This window comes from Neovison vison, chromosome 8, assembly GCF_020171115.1.
Source record: "Neovison vison isolate M4711 chromosome 8, ASM_NN_V1, whole genome shotgun sequence".
NCBI classification, from domain to species: Eukaryota; Metazoa; Chordata; class Mammalia; order Carnivora; family Mustelidae; genus Neogale; species Neogale vison.
This window is the reverse complement of record NC_058098.1, coordinates 87,044,820-87,062,339: the sequence shown is the minus strand read 5'-3', so window position 1 is coordinate 87,062,339 and position 17,520 is coordinate 87,044,820. Positions and strand designations below refer to the sequence as shown.

At 37.8% G+C, this 17,520-nt stretch overlaps 1 protein-coding gene and 1 pseudogene across 2 annotated transcripts in view; one reads left to right on the top strand and one right to left on the bottom strand.

Annotated features, from left to right (window-relative positions):
* Positions 1-12,405, bottom strand: part of ACTR2 (actin related protein 2) — a 38,478-nt gene extending 26,073 nt beyond the window's left edge. The window contains exons 1-3 of one of the 2 annotated variants that reach the window (XM_044264103.1): positions 12,223-12,405; positions 3,865-3,975; positions 1,840-1,854 (exon numbers count right to left, since the gene is read on the bottom strand). In XM_044264103.1, the coding sequence (XP_044120038.1) occupies positions 1,840-1,854; positions 3,865-3,975; positions 12,223-12,270 (174 nt within the window). In that variant the 5' untranslated portion in view covers positions 12,271-12,405. The remainder of the gene's footprint in view (positions 1-1,839; positions 1,855-3,864; positions 3,976-12,222) is intronic. The other variant, XM_044264104.1, reaches the window with a different exon arrangement.
* A 217-nt stretch (positions 12,406-12,622) lies between these two features.
* On the top strand, positions 12,623-17,072 carry LOC122915441 (annotated as a pseudogene).
* Positions 17,073-17,520: the final 448 nt, after the last annotated feature.

Below are 17,520 nucleotides of genomic sequence, written 5' to 3'. Positions count from 1 at the left end.
TACTTTTAACCATTAACAAATGGTCACTTACGTTACTTTTTAACTTTTTAACAATTAACAAATATAATACACAATTTTGTTACTTTCCTCTAGAATGTATCATTCTATGTGTTGTACAAAGTTAATAAATTAAATAATTAGATGGTTTATATAGTCAATATACATTCATAACTATAGCTCATCAAATTTAGTATAAGTCTGATCTGATTTCATCAGAATATTTACTTCTATTTCCATGCAAGAATACGGTTTTACATATGTCTGACCCAGTACCAATTCAAAATAAAAGTCTCATCCATCTACTTCTAGAGCATACATATATAAAGGATTAACTGAAAGAAACATCTAGCATTGAATATTTTATAATCCCTCTGAACAAAAAGGAAGAACAGTTAAAATGGAAAACAGGTATTAACCTATGAAATTAGTATAAATATTCTCAAGTAGCTCAGCACCTAATCCAAAAATTTATCGTATCTAAAATATTAATTAAAAGAACAATAGAATATATATTCTTCCCTAGAATGTTTCAACTTCCAAAAACTACAAATGCCAAGAGCTTTATGTGACTTGCCTTATACCTCAGAACCTTAGATTTTTTTTTTTTCCACACACCCCACCCCTGGATTTAAAGCCTCAACTACCACCTGTTACTTGAAAGAATGAGAAATCACAGTAACTATATGAGATGTTCTTTCAAAGGCATTTATCTTTTATGAAAAGCAGGCAGTGTAGCTTTATTTGCTGGGAATTATTCTGAACAATGTCACCTCAAGTTGGAAAACTGAGTGAACACATTTTAAAATCAAAATTAAATCCCTAAGAAGGAAATTCCATAAAAAAGTTTGTTAATAAAGCCTACATTGTTCTCTACAAGTATACACTTAATTCCCTTGAGATTTTAAGAATAATCATGATTTTTATTTAGTATAAATACAGGAATTTCCACATTTAAATGTTTTCATTTATCCAAAAGAACACTCCACAAAGATACTGTTACTAGTTAAAATACAAATCACTAAAAAAATGCTTGATCTTTGTCAAAACTGCTTACAAATAATATAAAAAACACACAAACCTGAAAACACCTACTATTGAAGCACTTAAGGACTGTCACAGAAAAATATAAAGAGAGTGAATTGTCTGGGATGTGCCCAGCTTCTAGTTCAAATTCTGGTTCACACAATGGTATTTATTTAGGGGGGAGGTGTGCTGTTTATGGAAAAGTCTTGTAAAACTTTCACATTTTTCTTACTTATCCTCAGATAATGTTGTAAAAATCTGCTCATCAATGAAAATGGTATAAGAAACAAATCAATCTCTTTTCCTCCCTTTTTACTATCTATAGTCATTGGCATATCAAAGTTTTACTCAGCTTATTACACATTTACTACCCAATTGGATGCAAATACATACAGACTATGATAGGCAATGTTTAATTTAACATTGATCAATAAAATAGATTTATCCAAATGTAACAACTTCACCACAATTCTCTGGATCACACGTATTCTAAATAAAGCTACTTGGTTTCTAATATTATGCACACCACATTCCATTTTAATTATAACATTCGTCTACAAGAAACACAAGGAAAATAATTCAAAACTATGTTAGTAATTAGTTCTGGTATGGTCCATTGTATGCAATCAGGAAAGTACAGGACTTAATTAGTTGCTACCAAATTGAAGCAATGAAAAAGGTTAAAAATCAAAGTACTTAAAATTAAAATATGGAATTACCCCCCTCCCCAATACTACAGGGACACAAAACAACAACTACTGTCCCATCAAGCAAAAGTGGAAAACAAACAGAGAGCATGTGTGTAACCTCACTTACCATCTTTTTGTTATTCTACTTCAACAGGTCAAGAAAGGTGAAGAGAGAGAAGGTAGAAGTAAGAGTCAGAAAAGGCCTAAATAAAATCCTCACTGAAATTTTTAAACATACAAGCAATAGAGACAAATTAGGTAGAGGTCAGATGCAGTACTATATTTTACGGAGTTAATAATTAGGGCCAAATTAACATGGACAGTTATTACTCCTGAAAGAAAATTAACTCATTAAACAATTTAAATTTCCAGTTTTTAGTCTATCACCACATTTCAGCTAACAACACACAAAAGTATAAGTCAATCCACTAGGCACAAAAATCCCAAAAAGTCAAATTTCTTTACTTCATTACTGAATTTAAGAACCTTAATTAAGGAAAATAAATAACAGAAAAGGTCTAGTTGAGTAGGTAGAGGGTGAGTTTAGAGTGTTTTTTTTCTAAGCTCTAGTAGTCAAGTTAAATTTGACACAGATTTCTTTTACTATTTTCTACTGGAAGAACAAATTAACTTGAGAGACTTAAAAGACTGAGCAGATTGAACAGAACTGAGCCAACAGAACACAGAATGACAAACCATACAAGCAAATGCTACTAGGGAATTCCTTAGCAAAAATGTCTTAGAATATAGGCTAGTTTCATTTCTATCACTTGGCCTTAAAAAGCAAGAAAGTGGGAGTGAAAAGATATGTAATCATTTGTGCCATGTTAGAGACTAAAATGGTTAATATGTGATGTATCTGTATACCTCAAAAATGTTATTCTCCATAAAGTAGATAAAAAAGACATTCTTTAAAAGCCTAATACTGAATAAAAACTGTGATTTCCAACTTCATTTAAAAAGCTTGTCCTTATCACTGGTATTGGCTAAATTTTAGGTCATTCATTTAAGATTAAATTCAATCAGAATGAAAGGCATTGACAAAAACAGAAGGTATTCCCCCCCCAAATTTCCCAAGACCCTGAAAAAAAAAATTATCATTTTGAACGTCCCATTTGATTATAAACAGAGGCCAGAATCATTCACTACTTTAAATCTTTAAAAATGTAACCCGGAACCTCAGTTTCAGTTACTCATTATGTAACTCAATTCTCTAGTACCAAGAGCAGAGAGCTACCAAGTAGCAAGTCTCTCTCTAGCTATTACTACCTTCCTAGGTATCTCAAACAAATGTCCCAAAGAGGTACACTTAACTCGTATTTCAAATGACTCATAATCTAACTGAAGTTCTATGAAAGACTGTCCAGATAGGATCAACGATGCTAGCTTGTTCACAAATAATTCAGTAAAATGGCCCTTAAATTTGACTGCATTTTTTATAATCTCATCCCTAGGCCACCTAAAGAATTTAAGTCAATTGGTGACCACTGTCCTTTTGATTGTTCTGTTTTCTTTTCTTTTAAAATACTGTAATTCCTACTTCATTTCCAGTCCCTTAAACACGGAGAAAAATCTCTCATCCTTAATGTCCAATCTCTCACGTTAAATACATGACAACCTTCCTCCGCTCTCCTTACAGTAAGAGAAATAATGCAATAATGCAAGGCCAACTCAAGATGTGAGCACCTTCTTCCTGTACCTTATGGAAATCAGTTACTCTATTAGTGAAAAAAAGAACCAATAAAATGTATACCCTGTGTTTTCCTGACTAGCTATATTAAAAAGTAGGAGAATCAGACCATGAGAAGGAAGGAAAAGTCGTAGGTCCCAATGAGACACTAACATATAATGAAAAATATATGGAACTGAAAGACATAAAAATATCAGGCTGATTTCTTTTAAACATTATATGTAATAAGGGCTTTAAGTCCCTAATACAATGTTCACATCAACATAAAAATCTTACTGAGTTTTACTCCATTCAGAGAGTAATGGCCTATCAGTTTTTGTGTCTTTCTTCAAGTGTTGATATAAATTAAAAATACAAGAAATTCTGCCTCTTTGCTTATCATGGTATCGTATCTTATAACTACTTAATTCAAAGAACACCCCACAAGTTTTAACCCTCATTTATCAATAAATAAAATATTACCTTGATTTCAATGTTTCCCACTTTGGTGGTTGATCTGATAATAGGTCTTCCAACCAAAGCTGGGAAGATGTGTTCTGGAAAGTTAGAGCCCGCATATCCACACTTCACAAACTGAAAGAGAACAGTAAAAATGGATTAGTGTCAAGGTATTTACCATGTCCATTTAAAGAGAGCATCTGGAAAATACCACTTCACATTTATACAATATTTTAAATTTCTGGTGCTTTCAAATTATCTGAAGTCGTCACCCAATCTATTCTATCTTCCTTTTATTTCCTTTAAGGCATTGACTACTTCAGAGTTTATGTTTATTTACCAGTTAACTACTTATTTAGTGCGCAAGTCTCCCTACTACAGGGAAAGTCTCAGAAAATCAGGGAGCTTAAGCTGGGCAGTTCATGGTGGAGCCCAACGCCTCAAAGAGATCTCAGCACACAGTGGTCACACAAGTGAGAAACAGATTCACTCAACAAATGCTAAGAATTTTTAAAAAGAGAAATGTCAGAGACTGAACAGAAATAATGCTTCAATTATCTTTGGCAATTCACTTAAGCAACATTTACCAAAATGGGGGAGAAAATGGCATCGGGACTAGCATCATATTAAAAAAATATATTTGGGGCATTTTTTACTGTTTACACTTTTATATTTAGATAAATGTATTTAGTGATGCCAGGTAACCAGAATTTTATATTCAGATCGTGTAGTTCTCCAGTGAGGGGATTAACACTGACCCTGATAATACTTTTAAGAAACTGAAACACTTCAGGGAAATACAAATCAAAACCACAATAAGATACCACTACCTCACACCAGTCAGAATGGCTAAAATTAGCAAGTCAGGAAACATGGATGCTGGTGAGGATGTGGAGAAAGGGGAACCCTCTACACTGCTGGTGGGAATGCAAGCTGGTGGGGCGCCTGGGTGGCTCAGTGGTTTAAGCCTCTGCCTTCGGCTCAGGTCATGATCTCGGGATCCTGGGATCGAGCCCTACATCGGGCTCTCTGCTCAGAGGGGAGCCTGCTTCCTTCTCTCTCTCTCTGCCTGCCTCTCTGCCTACTTGTGATCTCTCTCTCTGTCAAATAAATACATTAAAAAAAAAAAAAAAAAAGGGAATGCGAGCTGGTGCAACCACTCTGGAAGACAGCTTGGAGGTTCCTCAAAACGTTGGAAATAGAGCTACCCTACGACCCAGCAATTGCACTACTGGGTATTTACCCTAAAGATACAAACGTAGTGATCCAAAGGGGCACGTGCACCCAAATGTTTACAGCAGCAATGTCCACAACAGCCAAACTATGGAAAGAACCTAGATGTCCATCAACAGATGAATGAATAAAGAAGATATAGATACACAATAGAATACTATGCAGCCTTCAAAAGAAATGAAACCTTGCCATTTGTGATGAAGTGGATGGAACTAGAGAGTATTATGCTTAGTGAAATAAGTCAATCGGAGAAAGACAACTATCATATTATATCCCTGATATGAGGAAGTGGAGATGCAATGAGGGGGGTTTGAGGGGTAAGAAAAGAATAAATGCAACAAGATGGGATTGGGAGAGAGACAACCCATAAGGGACTCTTAATCTCATAAAACAAAATGAGGGTTGCCGGGGGTGGGGGGAGGTGGGTAGGGAGAGGGTGGTGGGGTTATAGACATTGGGGAGGGTATGTGTTATGGTGAGTGCTGTGAAGTATGTAAACCTGGCAATTCACAGACCTGTACCCCTCGGGCTAATAATACATTATATGTTTATAAAAAATTTTTAAATTATATAAAAAAAAAGAAACTGATACACTAAGAGACTTAACAACTACAGTAAAACTGAAAATAGAACCAAGGGTTTTTAATTTTTGTACCAATAATACAGCCTGTTCAGTCTTATTTTTAAGAGCAGACATTGCAAGGAAAATGCAATTAAAAACTTAAGGGCAGAAGGAGGAAGCTACAGACCAGGAAATGTAATCATAATCTCTACCTTCTTCCTTAACAAGTCTTTATTCATGTAAGTTATATTGTACAAGGATTTTTGTGTCTACTGACAAATCCCAAGTGCCTAGAACAGTGTCTGGAACGTAGGAAGTGCATACTATATAACTGACCAATAAAAATTTATAATTTTGCTGTTGATTTGGAAGTATGATACCATGATTATTTTATTTTATTTTTTAAATTTTTTATTCTTTCAAGATTTTATTTATTTATTTGACAGAGAGAGATCACCAGTAGGCAGAGAGGCAGGCAGAGAGAGAGAGAGGGAGAAGCAGGCTCCCTGCCAAGCAGAGCCCGATGCGGGACTCGATCCCAGGACCCTGAGATCATGACCTGAGCCGAAGGCAGAGGCTTAACCCACTGAGCTACCCAGGCACCCACCATGATTATTTTAATACAAAGAATTTGTTTCATCTTAAGAAGAAAAAGTACATTGTTTCATGGCTCCAGGCCCCATATATTCTCTGAAAAGAATTAAGGAGAAAAACAGTATCTGAGTGTGACACATGACAATAATAAGAATGTTGACAGAAACTATTAACCTACCCCTCGACAGAAAGCTACTGTGTACAAAGAACTGTTTTATCTGATGGTGGTAAAACTTAGGAATGATCTTAAACTTACTGACTTCTGAATAACCCCACCAAAATATCGAATTTTCGTATTTCGAAGATCTCTATACCAACCTTGTTGGAAATGCTGATGAACCACATTTAACTATAAATAGCCTAGAACATTCTGCCACCCAGAATTTGAAGTGAATTTCAAGTCTTTTATAAATAGAATTTTTAAAAATGTATTAAAGTCATGACTTATGCTGATTAAAGCTATGAAAAATCTGTCTGAACTACCACCTGACTTCCTATCCTCCCAGTTCACATTTACATTCTATGATCTCCATAAAACATACTGTCCATATACATGTTCTTCCAAACCCACAAAACCTAGTCCTGGTCAGTTAACCTCTAAGTCATCAAGGCTAGGGTATTTTTCAGTAGCTACCGGTTTCTAAAACTATGATACAATTCTTATTGGATTATCTTCCAAGGCAATATTGGATATGATGGCATAAGGAATAATCTTTTTTTTTTAAGGTTTTATTTATTATTTGGCAGAGAGAGAGAATACAAGCAGGGGGAGCTGCAGGCAGAGGGAGAGAGAGAAGCAGGGAGCCAGATGTGGGGATGGATCCCAGGATCCCTGGGATAATGACCTGAGCCACCCAGGTGCCCCCAACCATACCCAAATTTCTATATGAATAACATTTGTCATGATCATCAGCCTAATACCAGCATTAGTCAGAAATTACCTTCTATTCCAAATATAGAAACAAATACTATGTAGATATTAAATTCTTATGTTTACCTCAAAGTAATGAACAGATAAGGACACTGGGTGGGTCAAAAGTGTCCATTCCAGGCTGAAAATGCTCCCTTATATAGTTATAAATGTTTTTAAAGAAAATTATAGAATGACTGAAAAAAGAATCGACAAATTTCCAAGGGCCATCTTCAGCATATTAAATATAAACAAATGACTTAAGAGAGAAATACTATCTAAAATTGAAGGTGGGTAGACAAGCCTGGCATGGGAAATAAATCAAATCCTGGTGCATGGAGGAGGCTGTGAAGGTTGACATGCTTTCCCTCTCATTCTGAGCTACACAGACTCAGAAACACACAACATGGCAATACATAAATAATCACATTTGTCAATGTTTACTGATTATAAATGCTTAGATGGGTGGTTTATAGCTTAAAATTCTCATTTGAGCATATTTTTGTTTGTTTGTTTGAGCATATTTTAAGGGATGAAATATTTGCCATGTGACTAAGGTAAAAAGACATCCCTGAAATAGGAGATTCCCTGAAAGTATAAAAACAATTGTAAACCCATGTATTCCTGTGCTTTACAAAATAAGGAAAGTTGGCATTTAATTCAAGTTAAACATACCCATCACTTACTAATGAAATTACTTATGCAGTTTAAGCAGTAGCTTACTGGAAGCAAATGCAGCTTTAATAATCCAGTGCCAGGAGGACCTGGGTGGCTCAGTAGGTTAAGCCTCTGCCTTCAGCTCAGGTCATGATCTCAGAGTCCTGGGATTGAGCTCCACATCGGGCTCTCTGCTCAGCAGGGAGCCTGCTTCCCTCACCCCCTCTGTCTGCCTGCTGCTCTGCCTACTTGTGCTCTCTCTCTCTGTCAAATAAATAAATAAAATCTTTTAAAAAAATAATAATCCAGTGCCAGCACTCCTACATGGTATTAAATACTCGGTCAAAATGACAATAGCTGCACTATTTCTTATTATTTCCAATGTGAGAGCATTAATAGCTATAATAACAAGACTTTAATTACAATAATCTATTTTTAATAACAAAATGAAGACAATTTGACATTTCCTTTCTTGCAAAAAGTCAGTGCCTTAAAAAAAAAATCTAATTCATATGATAAAATGCAAAGAAAACAGTCTTTTCCAAGCTACTCATTTGGTATCATTTTAATCTTTGCAATACCTCCCCCAGTCTAATCATTTTAAGACTTGGGACTTAGTTCTCTCATTGTGTGCAAGAAGGTTGAGTTTAAAAAAATAGATATTACCATATATAGTTTTCTCTTCATAGCACTGTGGTTTGAACTAACTCCCTTACTTGCCACTGAGTCATCAAATGGTAAGAACATGAACAGTATAATGTTCTTTCAAGCAAAAATGAAGAAAAAAATCCAACTACATTTGCTCTAAAAGTATCTTTCTCCCCTCAAAATATAAACTGGGATTTATACAGCCCCATTTGAGCTTATTTAATTTGTATTTTTCCTTTATTAATTTAATCTGATGGTATGGATATATTCATTAATTTAATTACCTAGTGATTATTCTCATCTTAAGCCACAAAAATACTTTTTCTATTTCAAAGCATTTTGCAGAGTGAAGCCAAATTTGTTTTTGGTTTGTTCCTACTTCAAGCACTCCTAAATTCAAAATATAAACTAGCATAAATCTGATAAAGCACACGATAAGCAACAACAAATGTGAAAATTATAAATGAAAGCATAATTATCCTAGCACAAGAAGCTTACTTTGTATCATTAGACCCTAAAAATTCTACCAGCCATACAGTAAGCACACGAGTCTTTCCTGTCGGTGAACTAGCTTAATGCTGATGAAATCACACCCAAGTTTGGTAACAATACACTCCAGGGACCTGGGCCCAACTCTTGAAAGACACCTAAACCTAAAGAGATCTCCAGATTTTCACCTGTGTGGCCATTTTCAGTGGTTCTATTTAGATGGAAGCTCCTTTTAGGTTTGAATGGTTATGAAGATGAAATGCATAAATTATTGGAATCAGGTTAAGTTTTCCTCCTCTAGGCCACCCTAATGAGAGAGACCCCGTCTAGTTGGGAGCTTGTGAGGAAGAGAAGCAGGACCAACATTTGACATGTGATCATAAGACTCATCCACTCTTAGGGCATTCCAATTAGGGCCTGCCAGCGGGGATTAAAAAAAAAAATCAATTTCTCAAATAGCCTATAAGCCTAAAACCTAAAATATGTTAAGAGACCAATTGCTTTAGGGTAACAACTATTTATGCAAGTTCTTAGAAATTAAAATTGAACATCTTCTGTAATATTTAGTTGTAGATAACTCAGTATAGGTTCAGATACTGAAACAAAATCAAGAGGACTATGAAATATAAGCAGTAAGAAATAGAGAATTTCTGTGTTTAGAATCCTATATAAATTTTCAGATATCACAGCATTCCTAGCTACATATTACATCAGAACTGTCTCTTCATTTGAAGCCAATCATGTCTATACAAAATCTGGATAAAATTTTAAAGAACTAGAAATCTAACACCCAACACATAAATTTTGTTCAAATTAACTACATTTTTCCTTTACTGATCTCTTAAGGTACAAGATTCTTAAACTAAGGATTAGCCATAAGCCTAATCAATAACAGACAATCAGCTTTCTAACTCAGGTAAACTAATGAAATAGTAACAAAAATGAACTCATGGTTAACATTCCTATTCTAACTGAATATCAACAAACTCATACACTACAAATACAGAGCTTGTTACCCTTCAAAGAGGAGGAATCACTGAAATATAACTGGCTCTGATTTCTAAAGATTATCAGACATATTTTAAAAATATTTTAAATTCAATTTTTAAAGCTTTAAATTTTTTAGAGGTCAATTTCAGACTACAGGGGGAATCAGGCTTTTTTTTTTAAGCATCTTTAACTGGGTTTTAGCTGTAAAAGTAATAAATGTTTATAGTTAATTTGGTTTAAAGATAGTCTCACATGTTTTGTTAAAAAAAACAAAACAGAGCACTTCCCAATAATTCAGAAGAGTCATGAAGTCTTTCCTATCTTCCCTCATTCTTATCCCCCAGGCTCACAGGTAACCACTACAAACATATCACTCCCTCTAAAACTTCCATGTACAAGTTCGTGGACACATAGACATATTTAATAAAATAAAGAACATTCACATAAATGGGATCATTCTAAAACTTTTTTTTTTTTTTAAAGATTTTATTTATTTCCTTGACAGACAGAGATCACAAGTAGGCAGAGAAGCAGGCAAAGAGAGAGGGGGGAAGCAGGCTCCCTGCTGAGCAGAGAGCCTGCCGCTGGGCTCGATCCCAAAACCCTGGGATCATGACCTGAGCAGAAGGCAGAGGCTTTAACCCACTGAGCCACCCCAGGCGCCCCTAAAACTTCTTTTTTAACTTAACAATAAACCTTAGATATTTCTACAGTGGTGAATCTGCCTTTTTTCAAAGTATAACATTCTGTATGGATGCCCCATTATATGATAACCCTTATTACTCTCATGTTTTTAACTTAGTTCATATAAAACTAGTGTGATCATTGCTTGAAAAGTCTGTAGCACAATAAGGGCAGTATTATGCCAGTAAATATCAGCTCCTTTTTTCCCCTCAACAATCCACTTTCCAAAATGTTTTAATGTTCAAGTAAAATCTGGACGCCTGGGTGGCTCAGTGGGTTAAGCCTCTGCCTTGGCTCACTCAGGTCATGATCCCAGGGTCTCAGGATCCATCCCATATTGGGCGCGGGGAGCCTGCTTCCCACCCCCCCTCCCTGCCAGGCATTCTGCCTACTTGTGATCTGTCTGTCAAATGAATAAATAAAATCTTTAGAGAAAAAAAAGTTCAAGTAAAATCTTTTTTTTTTTTTCAGATGTACAACAGAGTGACATATAGGACAACTGTATATGCTATGCTCACGGTGGGTGTAGCTACCATATAATGCTATTCAGTACCTCTGACTATATTCCCTAAGCTGTACCTGTCATCCCCGTGATTTACTCACTCCATAACTGGAAGCCTATTTTAATTCATATGTCACATTTATGGAAAAAGAGAAAAGTCACAAAATATTGCAACTCCAAAATGGTTAGAAATCATTGTAATGCAGGGGTAAATGATCACTATAGAACTCACCCCAATTAAGTAACCTTTCTGTCTTCCAATGTTCCACTGTAAGTTTTTTTTAAATGGGGGCGGGGAGTTGAAAGCAACAACTTTCCATTGATTTCTAAATCACTGTTTTAGCCAGATTTTTACAATCATTTGCCTTTTTGAATCTTAAAGACTAACATGATCTGTGTTCTGCATCTAAGGAAAAAAATAGGGGGAGGGGGGTAACAAACTTGGTTAACTTCTCCCAAGGTCCACAATTTAACACCTGGGCCTTAAAGTGGTCTTCGATCTCCCAAAATCAATAGAACATACTGTCCCTGCGGGGCTGCACCGAGGCCAAATTCCCAGCATGCAGAACAAAAAGTAAATGATGCTTTGCTCAACTGCACCCCCCACCCCAAACTGCGAAAGGGCTGCGGCTCGCTGCATGACAGCACTTCCCTTTTTCTTTAAACCCATTTCCTGCCTCCCGTTCGGTATCGTCAATGATACAGGAAGAGGAAGGCCTCTGGGTCTTTCTCCTTTCTGCAGAACCGGCTACCCGGGGGAATGGAACCCTTATCGAACAAACCTACCCAGTCTTTTACCCCTCCAGCCCTTTAGCCAAAGTGTCCCCATTCGGGCGCGGCGCCGGCCGCCGCCGGGCAGCAAGCTGGATCCCTCTCCAGTGTCGGCCTTCCCCACCGCCTCACCCCGAGTCGCGGAGGTGGCAGGCTCGGAGAGACCAGAATGGGATCGGTCCCCTCACTCCCCACGCCCGTGAAGGCCGGAAGCGCTGCCCCGCGCCCCCTGGTCCCGGCTGCCCGAGGGCCCAGGGGTGCAACCCGGACCACCGAGGGCCCACACGCCACTAGCACATCTCCGCCCCGGCTTAAGGCTACGACTTCCCCGCCGGCGCTTACCCCGGTGCCGTTGTCGCACACCACCACCTTCCTGCCCTGGCTGTCCATCGTCGGTCCGGAAGAAAGCCGCCACCGCCGAACGACCTAAGCCCCTACTGCCCGGCCCGTTCCTCTTCCTCCTCCTTCTTCGCGGCCCCTCCTTCGGGCCAACTTTCTTCCCCCAACCGGAAGTCAACGCCCGGCCCCACCCGCCATTTAAGATACAGCCTGCACGGAAGGGGTGGGGGTGGGAGGGAGGAGGCCGAGACTGGCAGTAGTGAGACCCAATAAGAGACGTTTAAGTTCGAAGCCCCGCCCACAACTCCTGTTTCAGCTTCGGGCTCCCTCTCAGCGGTCGCGGTCACCGCCCACCTGGCCTCTTCCTTATGGCTTCTAGTTCCTGGAGCTTCGTGGGGCATTAATGGCGGCTGATCTAGGGGACGTTGAGGCCCAAGGCGCTGCAGGAGGTGAGGGCCTCCCTTATCCGTCTGCCAAAAAGAGGCAGGCAGGTGAAGGACACTGGATCTGTGCGAGATGGCAGTGGAATGTAGAGAGGAGACAGCCTGGAGGGTGGAAGGCAGGGGAAACAAATGGACATCTCTGTTGAACCTACTGTTGAACATGGTTTGGTGTGTCATGGCTTCTAGGGCTCTTCAGGGAACAGAGCTGGGATGGACACACGCATATGAAGTCATGCATTTATACTGATACCTCCAATTCCAGCCCAACTGTTTTTTGCCCAATTTGCCCTTAGTCAAGAGAGCAGGAGTGGACACTTATCTTTTCAGGCCCCTTGCTCACTAGTTCTCTTCCAGCAGCACCATGTTCCTTCACACCTCTTCACTGTATGTACCTGTTTGAATCCAGAGTCTTGACTTTGAAATCAGACAGCCTCAGTTTCAAATATGGCTTGCCACTCAAGGATTCTGTGATTTGTATTTATCTTTGCCTATGCAGACGAATACTAACCTCTATTTCCACGGGTGGTTGTGAGGGTAAAATTCTATGCATGGAGTATCTATTCAGTGGTAGTTATAGATTATTATTTACATACTTTTAAATGTATAGTTCTTTCTACCTATAATGCTTCTCCTTTTTTTTTTTTTTAACCAATCAGGAGACTTCTCATGCTCTAAGATCCAGTTGTCACATATGTGAAGACTTTGCTGATAACCCTCAAGAGGCTCCTGTGGACATAGGAATAATATTCTTGTGCTTTTGACATTCAACAAATATTGGATGAGTGATATTAAAATTTATCTTGAAAAAATGCCAGCATTTTTGAGAGGTGAGAACTAGAACTGTGCCTTTCACATGGCTGTACGTGTGCACTGACTAGATTAAAGCTTGGATCATAAACCACTCAGTCCAGTATTCTAATACTAGGCTGCCTCTCAGTTTTCACTTTGTTCTTTTGTTAGACCAGTCGTTTTCAAACCTTTATAAGGGCTTAGGCAGCTTTATTCAAATTTAATCTTTCTAGAAAAAAAAAAAAAGATTTATTTATTTATTTATTTATTTATTTATTTTAGAGAGAGTGCAGGATCATGGGGGGGTGCAGAGGAAGAGAGAGACTCCTCAAGAAGACTCCCCGCTGCGTGTGGAGCTTGATGCAGGGTGGACTCAATCCTAGGACCCTAAGATCATGACCTCAGTCGAAATCAAGAGTCCACAACTTAACTGACTAAGCCGCCCAGGTGTGCCCCCTCAAATTTAATCTTACATGGAACCTCAACATATAAAATAAATTAAAGCTGCCATAATAGTGGAAAGTTTGAGAAATTAGAATGGATAGAAGTCTTCAGGGAAATACGTCTTCTCTGCACCTATTTCAGTGGTTGTTGAGGTACCTTAGCCTACTGAACAGTGCATTAGTTCACAAATTACACATCTTCCTTTTGTGGTCCCAGTGCCTGGCGCTGTAAAATTTTCCTGGAAGTATATTTATTTGGTCTCAGCAAATTGAACTCAAGCATTGCTGTGTCCTTTTATTCTTCCTCTCTGTGCTTTTTTTTTTTTTTTTTACTGTTGAAGAGATTATATTTTTGGTTTTTTCTGATTATAAAAATAGTATATGCAGATGACAGAAAATATCAACAAATATCCATTTGCTATACTAATGGAAATGCAGCAAACCCTTGATCATGCAAATTCAGATGCAGCACTACTGGTGACTGGTTCCTACCTTCTATACCAGGTGAAATCTGGTCATTTCACTTTCCTCAAAATAATGTGATTACATATTTTAGGTGATTATTTTAGGGGAGTAGGAGAGGGAGTCTTCATATCTATCCTCTGTCATGGTTTTATGTATATTATTCCACACAAAAATCTTGCTAGACAGATATCCCCATTTTTACACATGAGACTTGGGGTGCCTAGGTGGCTCAGTGGGTTAAGCCTCTGTCTTCAGTTCAGGTCATGATCTCAGGGTCCTGGGATGAAGCCCCGCATTGGGCTCTCTGCTCAGTGGGAAGCCGGCTTCCCCCTCTCTCTGCCTGCCTCTCTGCCTACTTGCAATCTCTCTCTCTATGTCAAATAAACAAATCTTTAAAAAAAAATAAAAGAAAAATAAAAGAAATGAGGGCTTTAAAATATTGAGTCCTGTAAGGTCATAGGATATGATGTATACATAACAGATACCAGTATGTTATTTGTCATCAGTGAATATTCTGAAGTTGAAAGAATGTTAGAAAAACCCAAATAAATTTAATACAAGACCGATACACTGAAAACTACAAAACATTGTTTAGAAAAATTAGAGAAGATCTAGATAAGTAAACATACCATGCTCATGGATTGAACACTCATTGGTTTGATTTGGTTTTTAAAGATTTTATTTATTTATTTAACAGAGAGATAGAGAGCACAAGTAGGCAGAGCCGCAGGCAGAGGGAGAGGAAGAAGCAGGCTCTCCACTGAGCAGGGAACCCAATGCAGGGCTTGATCCCAGGACCCCAGGATCATGACCTGAGCCAAAGGCAGCTGCTTAACTGACTGAGGCCTGCAGGTGCCCTAAACACTCATTATTAAGATGACAGTTCTTTTCAAATTGATCTGTAAATTCAAATGTAATCTCTATCAAAACCCCAGCAGTCTTTTTTCTTTTTAGAAACCAACAAGTTTGGTCCTGAAAGTTATATGGAAATGCAGAAGAGCCAGAATAGCCAAAACAATTTTGAAAAAGAAAAGCAAAAGTGGCAGACTTCCACTTATTACAAAACTTATTATAAGGTACAGTAATGAAGACGTAGGATATTGTCACAAGGATGGACATATAAATCAATGGTACAGAATAGACAGCCCAGAAATAAACTTACATTTATGGCCAATTGATTTTCAACAAATCTGCTAAAACAATTCAGTGGGGAAAGAGCATTTTTTTTTTAAAACAAATAGTACTTGGACAACTAGATATTCTTATATGTGGAGAAAAAGAAGAACTTTGATCCTTACTTCACACTATACACAAAAATTAATTCAAATGGATCATAGATTTAAATTTAGAAGAGCAGGTGAGCGTGGATGGCTCAGTTGGAGGAGCATACAACTCTTGGTCTTGAGGTTGTGAGTTTGAGCCCCACGTGGAGTGTAGAGATTATTTTAAAAAATCTTTTAAAAATTAAAGATAAAAATAAATAAATTTAGGATAGCTAAAACTATAAGTTCTGGGAAAAAAAGATGAGAAAAATATTTTGTTGTTAAGCAAAGATTGCTTAGACATAACACCAAAATCATGATTCATAAAAGAAAAAAATGATAAATTGGACTTAACAGAAATTTAAAAGTTTAACTCATGTATTAAGACAAAAGACAAGCCACAGACTAAAAGATTTTTGCAAATTATATATTCACCAAAGAACTGGTATCCAGAATAAATTAAGAACACATAACAATAAGAAGAAGATAAATTATCTAATATTAAAAGTGGGTGAAAGATTTGAGTAGACATTTCACCCAAGAAGTTTTATGAATGACTAATAAGCACGTGGAAAGATACTCAATGTCATTATTCATTAGGGAAATATAAATTAAAACCATAATGAAAGTGGTGGCCTGCAGGCAGTAAGGCCATAGGTGGACTGGGTCTTGTGCTCCTCCACCAGACTAGTAATGCAGGGCCCCTCAGGCATTCCAGCTGAGACCACTGGGCAGGCAGCCCTCAAGGCCAGTGAGAGCTGCCAGGCAAGAGTCTTGCACTCCTGCACAGTTTTGGCATTTTCTTGCAGGGGCTGCTCTGTGCAGTGGCCTTCAGCATGTTGATTCTCAAACCTAAGAACCAAAGCACAAAAGAAGTCCCTAGGGGATATGGTTTCTAGACACTTCCAAACAAGTCATAGGAATGTTATTCATCCACTTTGCAAATGTGTACCTAGCAGAGCTCATCGAATAGGACCCTTGTTCACTCCAGCTTTCTCTTGAGACACAACTGTTAGCAAGTTGCTCATCTCTGTGGACATGCAAGCCATGAGCATCTTAGTTGAGTAGCAGCAGTGGGAGCTCCTGCATTTGGACAAATGTGGAGACCCGCTGCAGTGTGGAGCCCAGGTCCAGCAGTGTGCTTTTACATCTTGATTATGATTTTTGAGAAGTCTGTCACCTTCATCGTTCTCATACTTCAGTGGAAAAAGGTGGGCCATTGAGTCCCACTGAAAACCCGAATCTGAAATTGGCCATCATCATGCTGATTACCCTTTTTTTTTGTTAATGCCTTAATGTTTTCGGTAGTGGACTACACTCTTAAATTCTTCAGCATGTCCTCTGGAAGAAAGAATACAATATTTTACAAAACCATAGTGTCATTTTATCTAAGAAAAGTTAGCAATAACTCCATATTATCTAACATTCAGTCCATATTTGTATTTCCTTAGTTGTCCCTACCATGTTTATAGCTGTTTTTCTTCCTAAACCAAGATCCAATCAGGGTTCAGATATGATGTTTGTTGTTATGTCTCTCTCTTTTTTTTAAAAAAAAGATTTATTTATTTAGTTGAGAGAGAAAGAGAGCACAAGTAGGAGGGGCAGAGGGAAAGAGAGAGAAGATCTCAAGCAGACTCTACCCTGAGAATGGATGGAGCCCTAGCCAGGCTCCCATGAGATCATGACCTAAGCAGAAACTAAGAGTTGATGCTCAACTGATTGAGCCACACTGGAACCCTTTGTTAATCTCTTTAATCTCTTAATGTAGAATAGTCATCCTACTTTTTTTTTTTTCATGGCATTATCTTTTTGAAGAGTTCAGATCATTTGGCTATAGAAATGTTCCATGATCTGGATTTGCATGAATGCTTTCTTGTGGTTGGTTAAATTTTTAAGTGA